This window comes from Caretta caretta, chromosome 6 (assembly GCF_965140235.1).
Source record: "Caretta caretta isolate rCarCar2 chromosome 6, rCarCar1.hap1, whole genome shotgun sequence".
NCBI lineage: Eukaryota > Metazoa > Chordata > Testudines > Cheloniidae > Caretta > Caretta caretta.
Genome location: NC_134211.1, coordinates 25,300,865 through 25,321,382, shown reverse-complemented (window position 1 = coordinate 25,321,382; position 20,518 = coordinate 25,300,865). Strand labels below are relative to the sequence as shown.

The 20,518-nt window shown below is 38.5% G+C and overlaps 1 protein-coding gene and 1 long non-coding RNA gene across 4 annotated transcripts in view; one reads left to right on the top strand and one right to left on the bottom strand.

The window, feature by feature from the left end:
* KCNQ1 (potassium voltage-gated channel subfamily Q member 1) overlaps positions 1–20,518 on the bottom strand; it is a 533,253-nt gene that overhangs the window by 371,800 nt on the left and 140,935 nt on the right. For all 3 annotated transcript variants that reach the window (XM_048852582.2, XM_075129328.1, XM_048852583.2), the window contains exons 3-6: positions 15,153–15,279; positions 12,381–12,459; positions 11,202–11,298; positions 9,981–10,121 (exon numbers count right to left, since the gene is read on the bottom strand). In XM_048852582.2, coding sequence (XP_048708539.2) covers positions 9,981–10,121; positions 11,202–11,298; positions 12,381–12,459; positions 15,153–15,279 — 444 coding nt within the window. The remainder of the gene's footprint in view (positions 1–9,980; positions 10,122–11,201; positions 11,299–12,380; positions 12,460–15,152; positions 15,280–20,518) is intronic.
* On the top strand, positions 2,024–15,491 carry LOC142072489 (uncharacterized). Its single transcript, XR_012668884.1, has 2 exons — positions 2,024–2,133; positions 15,344–15,491. It is a non-coding gene; the product is annotated as an uncharacterized LOC142072489 (long non-coding RNA).

Here is a 20,518-nt window from a genome sequence, read left to right as displayed (position 1 = left end):
GCCAGAAAAGTACCCAGAAGTCACCTACTCCAGGACAGGCCCAACAAAGAAAATAACAGAACGCCACTAGCCATCACCTTCAGCCCCCAACTAAAACCTCTCCAGCACATCATCAAGGATCTACAATCTATCCTGAAGGACGACCTATTACTCTCACAGATCTTGGGAGACAGGCCAGTCCTTGCTCACAGACAGCCCCCCAACCTGAAGCAAATACTCACCAGCAACCGCACACTACACAACAAAAACAGTAACCCAGGGACCTATGCATTTGCTCCAACCCCTCAGACAGAGACAAACACCTACAAGATCTCTATCAAGCATTCTTACAACTACAATACCCACCTGCTGAAGAGAAGAAATAGATTGACAGAGCCAGAAAAGTACCCAGAAGTCACCTACTCCAGGACAGGCCCAACAAAGAAAATAACAGAACGCCACTAGCCATCACCTTCAGCCCCCAACTAAAACCTCTCCAGCACATCATCAAGGATCTACAATCTATCCTGAAGGACGACCTATTACTCTCACAGATCTTGGGAGACAGGCCAGTCCTTGCTCACAGACAGCCCCCCAACCTGAAGCAAATACTCACCAGCAACCGCACACTACACAACAAAAACAGTAACCCAGGGACCTATGCTTGCAACAAAGCCCGTTGCCAACTGTGTCCACATATCTATTCAGGGGACACCATCATAGGGCCTAATCACATCAGCCACACTATCAGAGGCTCATTCACCTGCACATCTACCAATGTGATATATGCCACCATGTACCAGCAATGCCCCTCTGCCATGTACATTGGTCAAAGTGGACAGTCAATATGTAAAAGAATAAATGGACACAAATCAGACGTCAAAAATTATAACATTCAAAAACCAGTTGGAGAACACTTCAGTGTCCTTGGTACTCTATTACGGACCTAAAAGTCGCAATATTACAACAAAAAAACTTCAAAAACACTCTCCAACGAGAGACTGCTGAATTGGAATTAATTTGCAAACTGGACACCATTAAATTAGGCTTGAATAAAGACTGGGAGTGAATGTGTCATTACGCAAAGTAAAACTATTTTCCCATGTTTATTTCCCCCCCCCTACTGTTCCTCACACCTTCTTGTCAGCTGCTGGAAATGGCCCATCTTGATTATCACTACAAAAGGGTTTTTTTTCTCTCCTGCCGGTAATAGCTCACCTTAACTGATCACTCTCGTTATAGTGTGTATGATAACACCCATTGTTTCAAGTTCTCTTTGTGTATATATATATATATATCTTCCTACTGTTATTTTCCACTGCATGCATCCGATGAAGTGGGTTTTAGCCCACGAAAGCTTATGCTCAAATAAATTTGTTAGTCTCTAAGGTGCCACAAGTACTCCTGTTCTTTTTGCAAATACAGACTAACACGGTTGCTACTCTGATACATGAATTATGTGACTTTCATTAAGATGATCACAAGATCCTTTGATCATGAACTGGATCAAAGGCTGAACGATAAAGCCATTGACCATTTTATAAAGTCCTAATTTAAAAATCCCATCACAAAACAAATAAAAATATTTTTGAATGTAGATGTGGAACTGAAGAAGTCTATGGCTTAATTATAAGTACAGAGATTCAGGCATCCCATTTTAAATTTCGCAGCAAACTGGTTCTAACTCTCTAATCTGCAGGCAAGCAAATAAGCAAAAATCTCTGTTCAAACAATAGCTTAATTTCATCAGTCTGATTTTATGTCTCTTCCAAAAGACAGCGCCTCAGTGTCCCCTAACATCAAACTTGGCGTAATTCAGAGCTGACTCAGAGGAAAGTGTGTCACCTTATCAATTATCTACATCACTTCATACAAAACCTAGCTGTTGTTTGTAGGTCTCCTATCCAAATAGCGACCAAGTCTGAAACTACTTAGCTTGGGAGATCTGGCAGCACAAAGAGGTATGCTAGAGTTTGCATGCTGGAAACTAGATAAAAGCTTTGGGCTTGTCTGTGCATGCACCAAAGTTATTTTCTCTGCACTGTGAAAGAGAGGCTGGTACAAGGTTTCACCACCTTACCTTCAACAGTCACAGAGCTTGAGAGAGACCTGATTTTTTTCCTTATTATTTGTAATGAAAGACATCACAGAAAAGTAAGTTTCATTGTACTGTATTAATAATGATGTGAGGAAAGATTCAGGGTATTTTTTTTGTTTGTTCCCCCTCCCCCCCAGAATATAGGGTGACTAAACTAAAGGAAATTAATCTTAACAAAGATTTTAAAACCTCCCAGCAGGTTTCAGATTTATAAATCCATATTCTTTAAAAGAAAATTTTGCAAAAATGCATTGATGATTTATTGCTTGCAGTGTTACGATTATTTTTTTTCAGAAGTAAATGGCTTGATTCTAATACACACACACACAAATGATCTTATGGCTGTGCACACACACAGGCAGTAAAACCCACAGGGAATACAGGCAGCTTTGTATCCAAGCCGGATAATTAATCCATTGTTACTTGTTTAGATTTTAATAGTACACAGATATCCACTTTCATTGTTTGAGAGACTACAGCATGCCCACCCACAGTTACTAATCAAATAAATGGGAAACAGTGGATATCTGCTGACCACCATTAATCAGCGTATACGCACAAAGTCAACAGCTAGCACCATATACTGGATTTGAATTCTCCAGTGTTGAATTTGAGCACATGATTGTTGAAATCTACAAGTAACAGAGAGTTTCTATTACCTAACTTTGATGATTTTGTGCAAAGCCCAGTTTCTGCACGAAAGACCTGTGAATAACTGCATTTAATCTCTCTCTGGCATGGTTCTACTGGCATGACCCACAAACAGAAAGTAAAGCAGCCAATCCGAGTAGTATCTTCTAAATCTCATCTGCACGATCAAAGGAAAAGTTTGAGAAAAAGTTTGCTACATATGAATTTGTTAGTCTCTAAGGTGCCACAAGTCCTCCTTTTCTTTTTGCGGATACAGACTAACATGGCTGCTACTCTGAAACCTACATATGAAGAGATTCTGATAATAGTTTGTGAAGGGTGTGGGGAAAATTCTACAGATAATTTCTTCCATTCCATATTTTTACTTTACTATACTTAATGATGTAATAATATTTATAGTGAAAAGAAAAGGCACTATATAAATGACTCAGAGTTAAGAGAAACAAGAGAAAAGGGCAGTTTTATTTATGCAAGATAGTCAAGTATCATATAGTCATGGATTCATGGATTCCCAAGGCCGAAGGCAAACATTGTGATCAACTAATCTGATCTGTATAACACAGGTCACAGAACTTCTCCAAAATAATTCCTAGAGTAGATCTTTTAGAAAAACGTCCATTCTTGATTTAAAAATGGTCTCTGATGGAGAATCCACTACAACACTTGGTAAATTGTTTCAATGGTTAATTACCCTCATTGTTGAAAATATACACTTCATTTCCAGCCTGTATTTGTCTCGCATCAGCTTCCAGTCACTGGATCGTATCATACCTTTTCTCTACTAGACTGAAGAGCCCATTATTAAATATTTGTTCCCCATGTAGATATTTACAGACTGCAATCTAGTCACCCCTTAACCTTCATGTTGTTAAGCTAAATAGACTGATCTCCTTGAATCTATCAGTATAAAGCATTTTTTCTAATCCTTTAACCATTCTTGTGGCTCTTCTCTGAACCCTCTCCAATTTATCAACATCCTTCATGAATTGTGGGAGCCAGAATTGGACATGGTATCCCAGTAGCAGTCTTACCAGTGACAAAGAGATAAAATAACCTCTCTACTGCTATTCAAGGTTATGATTGCATTAGTCCTTTCGGCCAGTGCATCACACTGGGAACTCATGTTCAGCTGATTATCCACCACAATCCTCAAAGCTTTTTTCAGAGTCACTGCTTCTCAGGATAGAGCACCCAAACATATACAGCCTACATTTTTTGTTTCTAGAGGTATACATTTACATTTAGCCCTATTAAAAAGCATAGCATGTGCTTGTGCCCAGTGTACCAAGTGATTCAGATCACTTTGTATCAGTGAAATGCCCTCTTCATTATTTACCATTCTCCCAATTTTTGTATCACCTGGAAACTTTATCAGTGATGAATTTGTTTTCTTCCAGGGCATTGATAAAAATGTTAAATAAGAGAGCCAAAGATTGAACCCTACCAGACCCCATTAGAACCCGCTCATTGGTGATTTCACGTTTACAGTTATATTTTGAGACCTATCAGTTAGCCAGCTTTTAATCTATGGGACAAGTTAATTTTATATCATTCTAGTTTTTAATCAAAATGGCACCAAGTCAAATGCCTTGCAGAAGGGGTACGGGAGCCATGCCTAGAATTCAGGGACCTGCTTGTGAAATATATTAAAGCAGCCCTGTTAGAATTCTAGCTAGGTCACACTGAAAATGCAATGTGGTTCATTTCAACCTAGTACAAACATCTAGACCCTACATAGCACCTTGTAAAAACAGTTCATTCAATTGGAAAAGCTAACCATGTACATCCAGATACTCAATTTATATAAATTGTCTTGGCTCAGCTGAAGTCTATGAAGTTATGACAGTTTAAAATCTGGCCTAAAAGGTGATCAATTTCTAGTTATAAAGCATTTCTTTATTTTTCATTGAAATGGAAGATCAGTTTCTAAAAACTATTTGAATGTTACTAGCCAGAATTGTCTTCTAGCTCTTTGGTATCTTTTTAACACAATTGCAAAGATCTTGGAAGAAAGGTGATGCTCATTATATACAAAAGTTCCTTTATCGATATTTTGCTTGCAAGAATTCTGAAAGAAACAGAGAAAACCAATCCCACACCACAGGTCTTTACTAAGTGAGGATTAAAGGCCACTTGAACTGCCCATAAAATCAAAGTTCAGAGACAAGATGCATAAATCCCAAGGAAGCAGCATTTTGAAATCTAAACTCATGCTCAAAGAACCTACAACACCCAGAGAAGATTAGAAGGGGGTGGAGGTGAGCCCAGTCTCCCCCCTTAGTACAGTCTGCAAATAACAAACGGACTTGTTTTTCCTTACATGTCCAAAAGTGAACTCAAGTTACAGTCTACTCTGGATTTTAAGATTGTATTTAAGAAGGCCCCCAAATGATGTAGGCTCCCTTTTGTGAAGCAATGTTCCAAAACGTATGTGCACCTGCCATTAAATGACTAAAATGGATGAAACCAACTTGATCTGTGAAGACCTTATGCCCTAATTCAGCAAACCTTTTATGCATGGCTTAAAGTTAAGTCTGCAAGGAATTCCCACCCTAGTTTAGCAAAAGCACTTAAGCGAGTGCTTAAGTCCAACTGACTTTCAATGGAATTTAAGCAAATGCTTATGCGTATGGCTAAACAGATGGTATTACTTACATGGTTATGCTGAACTGGGCCCTCAGTGTAGAGGAAGACAGTAGGCAGGCAGATATCTAAGAATTTTACAGAAAGGACAGAAATCGTTTTGCAACTAAATGAGACCCCTGGCAGACAATCGTTAAGAATGCAGTTCAAAGGAATCGGTGCACTGTATTATCCATGCAGAAGTATGTTCAGTAGTCGATCAGGGCAAATAGTGTTCATGATCAGAGGGGGTAGCCAAGGCAATCTACATCATGGTTTCCCTGAAGGAGGTTTGCTCAGATGTGGGAGATGGAAATACTGTATCATGGAACAGATATGAAAAGCAGAGCTCCCTAAATCTGCCCCAGGCTGGGTTCAGTTTAATGGCTAAGGAAGAAATACACAAACAGGTTTCCTGAAAGTGAGATTTGTGAGAACATTTTTTTCGGCATTTTCTTGAAGCCATATATTAAATCTTCAAGATTACAAATCAGGATAGGAACAATAGCTTAGCCACAATAGTTTAGATTTCCCCCTCCTCCTCCATTTTTCTCTTTGTTCTAGATCACAGTATTTGTATTTTATATGTAGATAATAAATCATTGGTAATACATAAATGACAGTACTTTTCTGTCAGAACGTAAGTTAATTGGCAGAAGGTAACTTAAACAGCATCTGCTTGCCTCCAAAGCTGAACTGACACAAAAATTTTATATAATACTGGACATTACCTTCAGGCTGCTCTAGGGAGGCCACAGACTAACAGGTACAGTATGAAATGCTAAAATAAATTCAAATTGAGGAAGGTTTTTCAGCAGAAGGCCCAATGAAAAGTATTCACCCTAAAATAGCAACATTGTGCATTCTTTCCTTATTTTTGTCAAAAGGAAAAAAATCCTGGCTGTGATAAAACCAGAGCACCTCTTACCCAGCACTTGCCATGAAGAGTCTTCTCAAGTGCACCAGCGTTGTATTTGCATGTGTTCAGAAAGGTGACAACTACGTGTGAGATGACCCAGATCCTTGATGGCTAGCCAAAGCAAAGACTATTGGCTCATGAGAAACACCGATTGTGAATGCTTCTCTCATGCAGGGGAAGTGCTGCCCTGTTTTAAATAGATGGGGTCAAATTTTCAAAGGAGCTCAGAAGGTGGGGTACTGAACTGCTTTGAAAAACTGGCTGTGAGTGTCCCAGCTGGAGCTACTGTGTGCTGAGCACTTGGAAATCTGGCCTCACATGCTCAAACTATCATCTCTCTTCATCAGCCTCCCTGATCATCATCCTGACTCCATAGGTTTTTTTTTATTGAAGGCATCAAGAACACGGTGATGGAAACCAGGTTTCCCAGATCCTTCTCGGTCTTGTTTTTTCCCCCAACCAGGCCATGGAACTACGGGCTTGCCTAGGTGAACGCTTAGTTCACAGCAAGCATTGCCATCTGGAATCCACCCCACTTTGAAACGGGAGTAGATTAAAGCACATTAGGGAGCTTCACATGGACACAATGCGCAGCAGATTAGTATGGGGCAGGTTTACATACCAGCTCGCTGTGAACTAAGTGTTTAAATAGATAAGCCCTAAGCCTGTACCGATACTGTGCCCAGCAATTACCTCCTAACAATTAACCTGAACCAGGTGTCTATAAAATGTATTTAACATATATTTTTCTTTCATTGCCTTTATTAGTTTTAAAACAAGGATGCATAGCTACTGAGATCACATAAAACTATAGATAGTGCTTGGGATCGTGCCTGGGACCACTTTTCCACTGGACAATCTTTCCTCTCTGTTGGATCGTCCTTCCGCTGGGTTGTAGACATCAGTATGGTGATGTGACTCATCTCCTTTGCATGCCCTACCCATCAGACCCAGCTTTTATAATTTTATTCTTTTTCCAGTCCCTTGCCTCGCTGGGACAGGGCCTGGGATGAAAGACTGCAATTCAGTGTTGACTATATGGAAGCAGATGTATGCATCATACAAGTAGGTGGAAGCATCCAGAGGAGTGGGAAAAAGGGAAGTGTCCTTATCAATTATGCAAGGACTATGCCTGTGCTTTACTTTGCCATACTGGTCAGCAGCCAGGGGTCTCTGATGTATTTTTCATATATGGCTGGCCAGGCAATTACAACTGTTCCTCTTTGATTAAGACCTCTTGACTGTTATCCTTATTTCTACCAAAACTAATCTAGATTACTATAGCATTCTCCAACTAGAGATTAAGTAGGGTATTGAAATAGTATATGTTAAATTAAAATACTTGGACTGGGGAATTCATCTAATCTAGAACCATATCTCCAGCAACGTCCTGCACTTTGATGGGGGTTTCAGCAGAAGAATTTCCCCATTATGAAATGTACCAAATACATAACTTTGTTATAATCGGGGTGATGGGGGAGAAGCAGTATGTATTACTCCCACAGCTGATCATCTTATTCCCTAAAGCAAGGCCTGCCGACATTTTTATAAGCTTATTGGTCTCATTCCAGCTAAGAAAAGCTTTACTCTAATTTTAGCGAACCAGTCATGCCTGGCAGAGGTACAACTTTCATTGCTAAGATCAAGGTGAATGTATTGAGATGTCGCTGCATCTGACACTGTTAATTTAAGTGTCATGTGAACCTGGCACTGAAGGAGGAGAAAAACATGCTTTATTGTCAGGAAAGCCCTGAAAAAAATTACTTGCCAAATTGCCACTTCCTTGTGCTGAATGGCAAGTTTTCTGATCCTAGAAGAGGTTGTAGCCTTGGTGGACAGGAAGAGAAAAAGCTATAAAGTTTGCAATAGCTGCCTAAGTAGCATAATAAATTGGTGGACTCATGAGAGGGATACACTTCACGGATACTCATGAGAGGGATACACTTCAGCAGCAGGAGACCTGCAGTTGACATGCTCATCAATACATGTTTTAGTGCTGGAAAAGCAAGTGGTACCATGTGCAGAAATTTGGGAAACAAAACGCAAGCAAAAACAATTTTAAAAAAAAATATATCTCAAGAAAGAACATGTCCTCCTGGTCAAGATTACACGTCAGACAAATACAGTGCTACATTTTTTCTTCCTGTGACCCCTAGTTTCTTAGTCTCTCTATTGTTAAAAATCTAAGTCTGCCATGTGATTTAAAGCCTCAAAAGATAAGAATCCAAAAATAAAGGGCATTATGAAAATGCATATGCTGAATTGCTGGTGATGTCCATTCAATGTATTCCTTTTAAGGATTTGGAATGCTTAATGAGGATGGTTCCGTTTACTAAGAACAGTCATGCAGCAATAGCAAAGACACATCCAGGAAATAAAGAGAGAGGGCATGGATAATCTAAAAGGTTATTTCCATCTCTCACTTTTATAGCCTTCTGATAAGTACCACCAGGTAAAAAGGTACTTTTTGACATACAGTGCAACCACTGTGACAGTCTGCTAATTCAGTCTAGACTCTTATAATTCAGAGAGGGAAAAGAAAGGAAAGTACAAAATAGAACTCTCAGAATATGGCTGATAAACAATTTAATATGTGATGTGAAAGGACAATAAAAAAGAGAGAGAGAGAGAGATCATCATTAGTAGATGCAACAAAATTAGTGCATTTATTGGAACAAACAAATGGACAACTCTGGAGTCAGTAGGCCTAAGTTCTGACTCTTGCCTTAGCTGAGAGGTGCCATGGAATCATTCCATCAATCATACCATTAAGGTAGCTGAAAAGAACAAAGTTTCCCATCTTTCACAGCCTAATGAATGATGTTTAGAACACAAGAGCAGCAGAACATGTATTTAGGGGTGTTCTAAAATGTTCATACCAATTATGCAGCACCTAGATACTATTTTTACATAAGGGTAAGTAGCACCTTATAAATACCATATATTAGACATGCAAGAGGATACTAGGTGGTCAAGACCGGGGTATCATTGTGCTAGGCACTGTATAAACACAAAGGAAGAGGGATGTTCCCTGCTCCAAAGTGCTTACAATGCCTGGGCTTGATCCTAAGAGGTGTTGAGTACACTGTCCCCAATACACATGCTTAATTTTCAGCATGTGAGTAGCCTTACTGGCTTCAAAAGGATTACCCAACGTGCTTAAAGCTAAGCTAGGGCTTGAGTGCTCAACACCTAAAAGGAACTAACTCTATGTTAAGAGAAGTTACAACAAATTAATGTAACAAACAATACGAGGGTACCAGAAAGGTAAAAGTAATGAGAACACATGTATAGGTTAGTTATGTGCATGGCTTGATTGTTCCAAATCATTTTAAAGAGTTCACTCTCCTTTACTAATAAAAATAAATAAAAGGAGGACTTGTGGCACCTTAGAGACTAACAAATTTATTTGAGCATAAGCTTTCATGAGCTACAACTTCATTGTTAGTCTCTAAGGGCCACAAGTACTCCTTTTCTTTTTGCAAATACAGACTTACACGGCTGCTACTCTAAAAATAAATAAAATATCCACAATTTACTGTTTCTGCACCATTATCTGCTGACCTCACATGATATCAAAAGAATGACAATGTAGCAATGAGGCAATTTTAATTTGGCTTGTGTTCTCCCACACTTACTGGAACTTTTTTTATTAGTAAACAATGTAGGATGTTCGCTGTCATTTTATATTACAAAATATTTCATACTTACGACTCCCCACCACAGGGCATCTGCATAGCTGCCAAACTCTGTTTGTCCTGAATCATTCACAGCGTCTTTTTCAGCCAAATACACAAAATAAGATGAAAAAATCAGCCCCAGAAACCCAATATACAAGGTAGTTATTAATTCCTGAAAGCAGAATAAAAACAAATAAAAACCACTGTTAAAGAGCTTTGAACTATGTGACACTGGAGTTTTTGCACAAAATAATTAAAATGGTTAAAAAAAAAAAGTTAATTACAGCAGTTTATTCAAATAGATCATCAGACTTTTCATCTGATGCAAATCAGCCTAGCTCCAGTGAGTTCAGTAGAACTCAGCTGAGGACCTGGCCCAGTGTTTTACAGAAGTGTATGTGTGCTTCAGTCACAGATATTGGATTTCAAACTAACTGTTCATGACTTTTGCAATAAATCTGGTAAGTGCTGGTGGTGTTGCAATTGAAAATTAGCTGTTAGGTAAAAATTTTGAGAGATCGGGGCACTTAGAAGCTTAAGTCTCACTGAAAGTCAATGAAATTCAGTGAAAGTTAGGCTACCAAGTGCCCAAATCATTTTTAAAAATGGGACTTAGGTGAAAATTTTACACTTGGGGAACTTACCTGTTGTCCTTTAAACACAGTAAAGCAACAGTGTTTGATTAATTGAACCAATCATCACATGTTCCTAAGTTCATATATTTAGCAACAAGAAGACATCTGCCTACATTCCATGCTTTTATATAATAGTGTTTACATGATAGGATAATATTTGAAATAAATAAGTTGGTTAAAAACATGTCCCTGTGATTACCTGTGAATTATAATCTATTTCCTCCTGCACAGCAATTGGGCACACAGATGACACAGTATTGGACACAGAAAGGAATCAAAAGAGAAGGGGATCAGAACTAATTCCTGATGCATCAAACCTCTGCAGTTTCTCTCTTTAGAGCCATATCACAAGGGAACTTGAGTTCAATAACGGTCAGCAGCTCAAGCCCTCTGTTAATTTAGCTTAATATTAAATGCTCCTGGCAAATCACAGACCTCTATTTTGCAAACCTGCAATATGTTTTTTTTTCAAGAATAATAGCTGTCTATGCTGTAGCAGTATAATGACCAAATTCGGGTACACTGGTGTGACACAGAAGACCTGAAAATGGTTTTAACCGAGAAAAATTGTTTTCTTATTCTGTTCAAGCATTGTCCCTATGTCAGATCTAACTTACTTGTCTGTGTATGAAAACTACTGATCCCAACAGTCTCCATGTGCCACCCTGTCGGTCAACATGTAGCATTCGTAGGATCTGCAGAAAGCGGATACCCCTGGAATACAAATTTTAAATAAGTGAAGCTACAAGGGTCTGAGGATACAAGAGAAGTGATACAGGGGGAGGGGAAGCTTTTTTTAAATGATAAATTAAAAGACATTGATTACATCACTGTCAGGTTACTACATTAAGCTTACAGGTTCCTCCCTTTCCCCCATCTTTTATTCAGCTCAGCCTATTAGACAAATGTGAGCAGCTGTGGGGAAAGGGGAATAGGCTTTCACTTGTATGGTTGGCAGGAATTCCCAGTGATTCAGGAATTCTAGAAACAGATTGTGAATATTATGGAGATGGCTGATTTTATGGAGAGGGCTGATCCCTGGCTGATCTTCATATATCTGGTGCTATCTTTTAAGAGTTCCAAAAGGGAAGCAGAATGGGCAGAAACAGATGACTTTCCACAGCTAGAAAGCCACATTTTCTTTGATCTTTTCATCTACTGGGCAAGAGAACAATTTGAGTTTGCAGAAACTTTTATATAGTTGATCATGGAAATAATGCTCTCAGCAAGCAACTACAGGATATGCTTTATAATAGAGAGCCACCACAGTCACAGAGCATCACTGCAACTAAAATTCAACCCATCATTCAGAGAAACCAGCCAGGCTGACCCACCTGAACACATGAGATATGTTCAGTCAAATGTCGGCACATGGAAATTCCCTCAATATCTTTTCCAACAGTCAACCTCTAACTCCAAATATACTACGAAGAACACCCTAAAAAAGTCAGTAGATATCCAAAAAGCAAAAAAAGTTGGTAAAAACCATACAACTAGCTGGCAAACATGAACAAAATGTGAGTGTATCATTGCTACTTTGTTGATTAAGTTTTTGTGAAGCTCTAGTTTTATTATATACAATTTCATTATTATAAGTGGGAAGATGTGAGGGGATTACTCTGATCTACTCTGGTGCATGGTAACTGAGATCAAAATCTGATCTGTTGTGTCAACAGAGATGCCAAAGCGGCGATCACTTCTAGAATTTAAGAACTGTTACAGGGAGAGGAGAGAGCGGAATAATAACCCTTTATCAAAACAGACAACATTCTCTTCAATTATTGATAAATTATTACCTGATAGCTGAGGTTGCAAAGACTTGACCTTTGGAGCCCACACAAAGAACAATCATTGAAGCAACAACTACAATTAAATCTGGAAAATAAAAATAAGTGAAGATAATGAGTTCAAGGCTTCGTGCAATGCTTTGATAAGATCGTGATTTAAATTCAACACTGATATTATTTTACCTGTGAGAAGGGTGACATTTTTAGATAGTCATCCAAATAAAGTTTTAGGATTATATATCCCAACACCTCTGGTGTAACGTAGAAAGAAAATACATAATGGTGTAATAAAAATGGTTTTATTGTCATGAGTCAGGGATGGCTGAACTTTTAATTAGCAGCAAAACTAGATGTGACAGATCATTCCAATGGTGTGTCAAAAAACCTAATGATATGTTCTGTATACCCTACGTATTTTACAGTGTTTTCTAATGGCTGTTTTAAAAATGTACTGGCACAGTTCACAGTTCACTTCTCTCATCTATAAAATCAGGTGACTTAGTAACATGAATCCAACTGTTGAGACCTGGAAGAGAGTGAAAAGTGTAACTAATAGCTTTTTAGAGGCTTGTAAAATCTAACTAAAATAGCTTTACTATACAGAATATTGGCAGGATGTAAGTTCTGATATCTTGGAGCCTACCCGGGATAGAAACAAGTCCTGCATACCAATAGCAAGTTGGGAATCATCCCCTTCTGATAGCATAAAGCTCTATCTGGTGTGGCAGATAGGCAGTTACCTGTGATATCTTTGTGAGATCTTACTGTATTAAGTTTATGTATCATTGTGGGCCAGAAACTGTATGTAATTCCCTGGGTGAGGATGACCACAGCTCCTCCAGGAACTAAGAAAAGAGGGAGGTGATTAGGCAAATTCACTAAGGTTGTAACACGTCCAGAGAGGAACCACCACCTGGAGAGGCTCACATATATTTATATAGTTTAAAATGGATTTTCCAAGGAGCAACAGACAAAAAGGATTGTGGATTAACAGCCTGAGTTTAAACTGACTGCGGGCATTCCTTCTGATCCAGCAAACGGACTGGACCTTCTGTCCTAAGAGGGGGGCAATCCTTGGGGAAGGTTTGGAAGGAATGACACCTACCTGAGTCCAAAGTTAGAGTTAGGGTGACCTCTGGTAAGCCTTTTAGTATGTGTGTAGGTTCTTTTATTGCTTTCTCTGTAAAACTTTTACCTTAAGAACAAAGGTGCTTGCTTAGAAAGACCTGTGGGGTAACTTGTAACCGTTGGCAATTACACTGTTCATAGCCTTTGGAGAGAAAGCAAAGTGCAAGCAGTCTGTCTTGCTGGGGATATCACAGTGTAGACTGGGAACTGTGCTGCCTGGAAAACCCCAGCTCAGAAAAGAGAGAGACATCGGTCTCTACCCAAGAGAGATGACAGCTGAGGAGCCAGGATCCTAGATTGAGTGCCCTAGTTGGATCACGGAAGGGAGAATACAGGGTCAGTTGCCCTGGATTGCGACAACTGGCATATAAAATCCTCACAGTTTGAGAGATATCTATCCTTAAAGTATCTTAAAAGTGTAATTGCTCTAGGGCAGGACACTGTAAAGCTTGGGCTCAGGCAAGGGTAATTTTGGGAAAAAGTACACATTTTGGAAAAAGAAGGAAACAACTGTACAGCATGTTCTTTTTAAAAATGGCCACCGTTTGAAGCTGCTCAGGGATTTGGAATGCTAGTAGTAATTTCAGGAGAGATGGATTAACAGACAGAGCACTGGGGAAGCAGTCAAAGGCGCATGACACTTACAGTCACATATGGAATATAGTTACATAATATAGACATAGAGAGGCTAAGCCACCATGGACAAATGAACAATTCTGTGCTCTTATGAATTACTAGGGTGCAGCATTTTTGTCCATTGCCTATAAAAATTTTGCAGTCATCCCCATGAAGATATGGATGCCCACCAGTATAACTAAACCCCTTTCTCTGTCTTGTCTATTTAAATTGTAAATTCTTCAGGGAAAGCACTGTCTATTACTCTTTGTACAGTGTCTAGCAGAGTGGGACCCTGATTTTCTACGGTTCCTAGGCGCTACCATAAGAAATATGATAAATAATAGCAAAACTAACAACTGCAGGGCAAGTATTCTGAAAATCTTTACTAGCTAGAACATTCAAGGAATTAAGAAGGAGATTTTAAAACCACATAGGCCAGTTAAACACCCAATTTCCACTGAAAGTCAAAGGCAGCTGGGTGACTAACTTCCATACGTGCCTTTGGAAAAAAAAACCTCACCCTACGAGCATGAAAATAATAGTTTATAATTACATGTCACCTGCCACACACCAGTGTGCTCTAGGTAGCTCAATGAAAAAGCAGAGCAAACTAACATTAAAATATTAAGATGGACCAAACATATAGAGGTCATTTGGTTTTGTTTAAAAATAGACAGTTGCAGCTATTATGAGATGTGCGCAATGCTGAAGTTATAGAAGCCATTTCGGGAGACAGGCTTATATGCAAGTCTGTTATTTCTGGCAAAACTTCAGTTCAACTGCAAAAGGAAAGTCTCTCTTTTATGGAAAAGAGAATCAAGTTGAAAGGTTTTTTTTTTTAAAGAAGGAACTAACAATGCCACAGATTCCTCAGAATGTTCAGTTCTGCGCAGATACTAGAGACAAATGTTCTTATTCTAACTTGGCTGGAATCTTTAGGGAAACTCCATTTCTTTTTAAATGTTCAAGGTGTTTATAGGAATGTGGCTTTTTTTTTAGTAATTATGACAATTGTTCAAACCATGGTATACTTACCAATGATAGAAATAGGCTTCCTAGCAAAACGAAGCCTTCCCCATAATCCAACATATTTACTACGGCATCCTGCTGACCATAAGCGAATCACATACTCCGTTCCAAAAAACACCACTAATACAATTTCCTAGGGGAAACAGACAGGGAACTAGATTAATTTTCTAGTTTACATATTCTCTCTCTTCTTTCAGATGACATTAAGGAACACAGAAAACGAAACGTAAAACTTGGGAAGAAGAAAAATATGCAATATGCCAAGAAGATCCAAACTACAAAACCTCAGGAAAACTGTGTAAGCAATGGGAAATGTATGATAAAGAATAAGTTTAAATACCAGAATGGCATGCTGTTTGGATCTTCTCTATGTGCTAAAACTGAAACCATTCTGCATAAATTTACTTGGCTTCAATAATTCAAACAGAAAGTTGTTTGACAGCCAAAGAAAACAAGCAGACTCTGCATTCACAAGACAAATATTTTGCTAGTATATCTCATTTCCAGAAAAAGTACACTGTACACACCATTTGCAGTATCATCTTAGCCAGCCATTTACCCACTCATTTATAGCCTAAGTGCAACCCACACTTTTAAAAGTAATATTTCTGGTACCAGGTTACAGCTTGATAGTTTCCAGGAAGTTTTAAAACATGGGGTGAAATCCTGTCCCCAGCCCCTAAAGTCAATGGGAGTCTTGAGCAGGGTTAGGTGTTCACCTATGGAACAAAGTGAAGTAAGGGTTGATAACCATGGTCCAAAACTGGGCTAAATTTCTGAGCTTTTGTAAGAAATGTACAAGAATATGGTTCAGGAATTTGGTTAAAATACAGTTCTGTAGCAACTATGCTGCCAGACTGAACATTTAAACGTTTCAGGGGACTGACCTAGGAGTTTCCAAAGTGTACAGTGAATGGAATAGAAGGGTCTAATATCCATCTGCGTCTGTCAGAGAAATAACAATACAAAATTGGAACTTAGTGTGATTTTCAATGCACTTTTATCTGTGTTTTAAATCCTCAGACAGTAGCTTTTTGTCAATTAGCAGGTGAAGGAGTTTTGATTATATTTTTTCAAAGTGACAGAGTTGCAATCCCATATTTCTTTTATTTAAAAGCCACATTCAATTAGTATCTGGTTTCATTGAATAGCCGATCTTAGCTCTACATAGAAATCATCCCCTATTTAGAGCAAAAAGGGAAAATAACCACCTTTAATAGAAGCTGTGGCTTCTAAATGAAAATACCCAGGACCTGGCATGTAACACATTAAAATGTTCATGAGGTATAACAGTTCTAAAATATAATTAAAAGGCGTAGAACAAACTGTTTGGTTTGTTTGAGAGACAAGATGGGTGAGGTAATATTTTTTATTGGACCAAATTCTGTTGGTGAGAGAGACAAGCTGAAGTTGGTCCAATAAAAAATAATACCTCACCCACCTTGCCTCTCTAATATCCTGAGACTGACACGGTGACAACAACACTGCACACACCAATGGTTTGTTGGAGAAGTTTGGTGTCTGAGTAAACTAGAATGACAAAAGCCAAGCAGTTCTTCAGCAACTGAGGATCCCAACTGTTGCTGAAGAGAACAGGGCATGCCACTAATCAACATTTGTCCTCTAAGGCTAAATAATATTACTAGTCTGTGACATCTATGCCTGTATGTCATGATATTGCACCACTGGAGGAGGATGAGGATGGTGAGAAAAGCGCTGAAGAAAGTGACCACTTTTAGCTTACACACGAGTGTATTTTTAATTAATTAAAATACTTAAGTCGAAATACTGGTCCCACTGATGTCAATCGGAGTATTGCCTTAGAGGCTAAAAGAGCAATAGGGCTACTGAGAAAAAAAAGAGTAATGATTCTTATTAATCATGGGCCCAGTCTGCTGACTTTAATGGAAGTTGGACTGGGCTCTAAAATTCCAGCATTCTGATGATGCATTAAACGCCTCATGTCTGGTAGCTAAGTTGTGCAGGTGCAAGTTAAAGACACTACGACATTTTTCAGAAGGCAGGAGGACATCAGCCAACATTCTTTCTCTTAACGTGATGGGCTCTAATATCCCGGGCTTTCTGTAAGTTGTTGCCAGGTGCATCAGGATAGCTATCACAATTGTCTACAAAGTTACTGTGCTCCTGAGAGGTTTCCAGGTTCAAGAAAATTAAATGATATTGGCTGGGTCCTTGGCTGCTACAAAGATGGAAATAGGCCAACTTACATCAGCTGAGGATCTGGTCCATAGTCTATTATAATGTGTGAAAGGAATAAACGGAAACCTTGGGAGAATTTTATTCAGAAACATTTGTTACAACAACATTTTTTGAAAACCTAATGGACATTCATTTGTAACACAATAGAAAACGATACAATATACTATGCCTAACACAGTAACTTCACATGCAGTATGATTCCCCTTTTGTTTAGCTTAATTAAATACATTTAAACCTACACTGAAATGCAAATGAGAACACGAGCCTGTCTATTAAAATAGTGATTAGTACTAACACAAGACTGTTGTCTATTTTGTTTATGACACTGTACTGATTTATAAAAATATAATCAACAAGCTCTAATATATTAGTACATTTCTGTATTGTAGCAGGCTGATATAGCTTCTTTCATCACAAATATGAAGGAAACTCCCTCAGTGAAAGACAATGACAAATCATTAAGCAGAGAGCTAGCTGCTTCTTTCATACAAAAGAAGTTATTTGAGCAACAAATCGATGGCCTCAACTCATATGTGCTGTGCACACAATAGTGTTCAGACTGCCCAATGGGGATTAACAAAACAAAAAAGAAAAGATTTTCTTGGAAGGAAAAATGGGAAAGTTAAATGTTATGCACAATAACAAATGCAATTTTTGGATCAAAACCTGTAGGATTATCAAGATTATAGTTTCATTATTATAACAAGAAGGGGGAAACCAAAGCCTTGGCTATGTTGGTTTTTTTTTAAAATGTGTGTTTTGTGTGTGCAAAATTTGCATTAGAGTTGTGTGGGTTGTTTTTTTTTTTTTTTTTTTTTTTTTAAGACTCTCCATGGTTCATTGGATAACAGGAACACTGGCAAGTATGCAAATGTGGGCTGTCCCAAAGACAATGAAACAGACATGTAGTCAATGGTTACTGTCATCCAGTTCTTTGCGTGACATGCAGACAAGCTTAGAGAACATTGATTGTTCTATAGACTCCTGTGACTGGAGGGAACGACCAGTCGGCTTACACCAAGACACATTTTTCACTCCTGACATTTTGATAAAGGCTTATTGACCTAAATGAGACCCAAGTTATTCAGGGAACATCAGGGGTGAAAGTGCACAAGCTGTTCTTCATGGTCATACACAAAAACTCCAGGTATCCATTAGCAACTGGCAAATTCCCCCTCCCCTACCCGTGGCGGTGTGACAGACAAAAGTGTTTTTAATATCTTGCCTTGTATAAGCCTAATAAGTAATCTAGTGGGGGAGGAGGAGACGGATGAATTTTTGTCACTACATTTATACGTTAGTTGCCCGATAAGTTGCAGACAGGAGTGAGAAAAGTTACTGATATTTAAAATAACTCAGGACAGTCATTACAAAGACAAATTTAGCTGTCCTCATGAACTACTGGAATAGTCCCTTCACAATCCCTCAGTAGCTGAGGTTTTGGTGATTTTTACGGTAATTTTCTAAAATAATATGTGCTATTTTACAAAAGCCAAATGAGCAAATGCTGGGGGCTTGATGCTCATCTCACACTGTTGTCAATCAGGTGTCAAACCAATGAAACAAAGAGTTACACTTGTATGAAACAGGACCGTAGTTCACATCTCACACCTGAGACTTTTAATAAATCTGAGTTACACTAGGGATGAATTTGGCCCATTATTTATTGAAAATACTTTTTCTGGCTGCTTGGTTAGCACACGTCCACTGAATGCATTGTCTAGAAAAGGCCAATGTGTTTCAGCCAATGTGACCCATAAACCAGCAATAATGGAACAAGAATACAAGAAGATCTCAATCAAAACCAGCAGAGTGAAAGAAAACAAGGGAGGAGAAAGAAAAATGGAAGGGTAAGGGGTAGGATGAACATGGAAGACGAGAAAGAATGGTTGATTTGGAAGAAGAGACTTTTTGCTGCAAACACAAGGCACTGCATTATGGAATGGAGTTGGGAGTGCCTGCTGAACCATTGCAGCTGTAATTATTATGGCTCTCCTTCCACATGAAGGGGAAACCATTGTAGATTATAGCATATCAGCCTGACCTGACCTGGAGACTTCATTACAGATGTACCATTAAAATGACACAGGCAATGCTTGCAAAATGACTGAGAAAGCACCTGCATGCATTTGGATGCATAGTCTTGGGCAGGCCCGGCCACTGTTTCATGTAACTTTTTCCACCTAGTATAGACAGTCCCCTCATTGTTCTCTTAAGGAATGCAGGTTTTTCCCTTGAAGTTGCACTATGTTAGCTGAAATATATAGAATGCAGCAAGATCAGATAGCCTAGGCAAACAGGTAAGCACACAGACTTGGAGACAAAGTCAACAAGAAGGTAAAAGTCCTGACTTGACTGTAGCAGAGATTTTAAAAAAAAGAAAAAAGAAAATTATGTTTTCCTCATACTCAGAATGCATATTGAGAAACTGAAAGTGCCAAAAACTGCTATATAATATGTAGGAGGTTTCAATTTAATTCTTGTTTTTTCAAATATCTTACACTAAATCTTTACAAGTTAAAAACAATTTTTTTAAAAAACGTTAAAAGCCAAAATATTTTAGCTTCTCTTGCAGAGCCTTTATCTTTACTTTAGAAAGTTTAAGTGTTCTTTGCCAAAATTCCTTATCTAGCATATTTGGCACTGACTGATGTGGGTTAAACTAATAGCAATGGAAAACATTAAAAACAGGGTAATCGTATCACGCTTCTATCTTCAGAGTTCCATAAATTAGTCCTAAGTTACTGGACATCAGTAAAGCCTTTTATAAATGTTTTTAATTAGAATGAAATAATATTTACACAGACCTACTCATGTTTTGAATAAGTGAAGCTTATGATGAAAGAGAGTTGGAAAAGCTGATTGTTTTGCCTTTCTATTTTCCTTTTAATCACAACTGGGAGCATAGTACAATAACTCTGGGGCCCACGAAGATCCTGCTGGTATGTATTTTTAGACTGGAATTTTCAAAAGGAAACAGACAATCAAATCTTATTGAATTTCAATAGGAGTTGGGCACCTAACTCCCTTAGGCACCTTTGAAAACCTGAGCCTTGATATCCTTAGTTTTCTTCTCACTAGCTGAATCCAAATCCCAGTGAAGGCAATGGGAGTTTCTCCACTGACTTCAAAAGACACTGGATCAGGCCTCA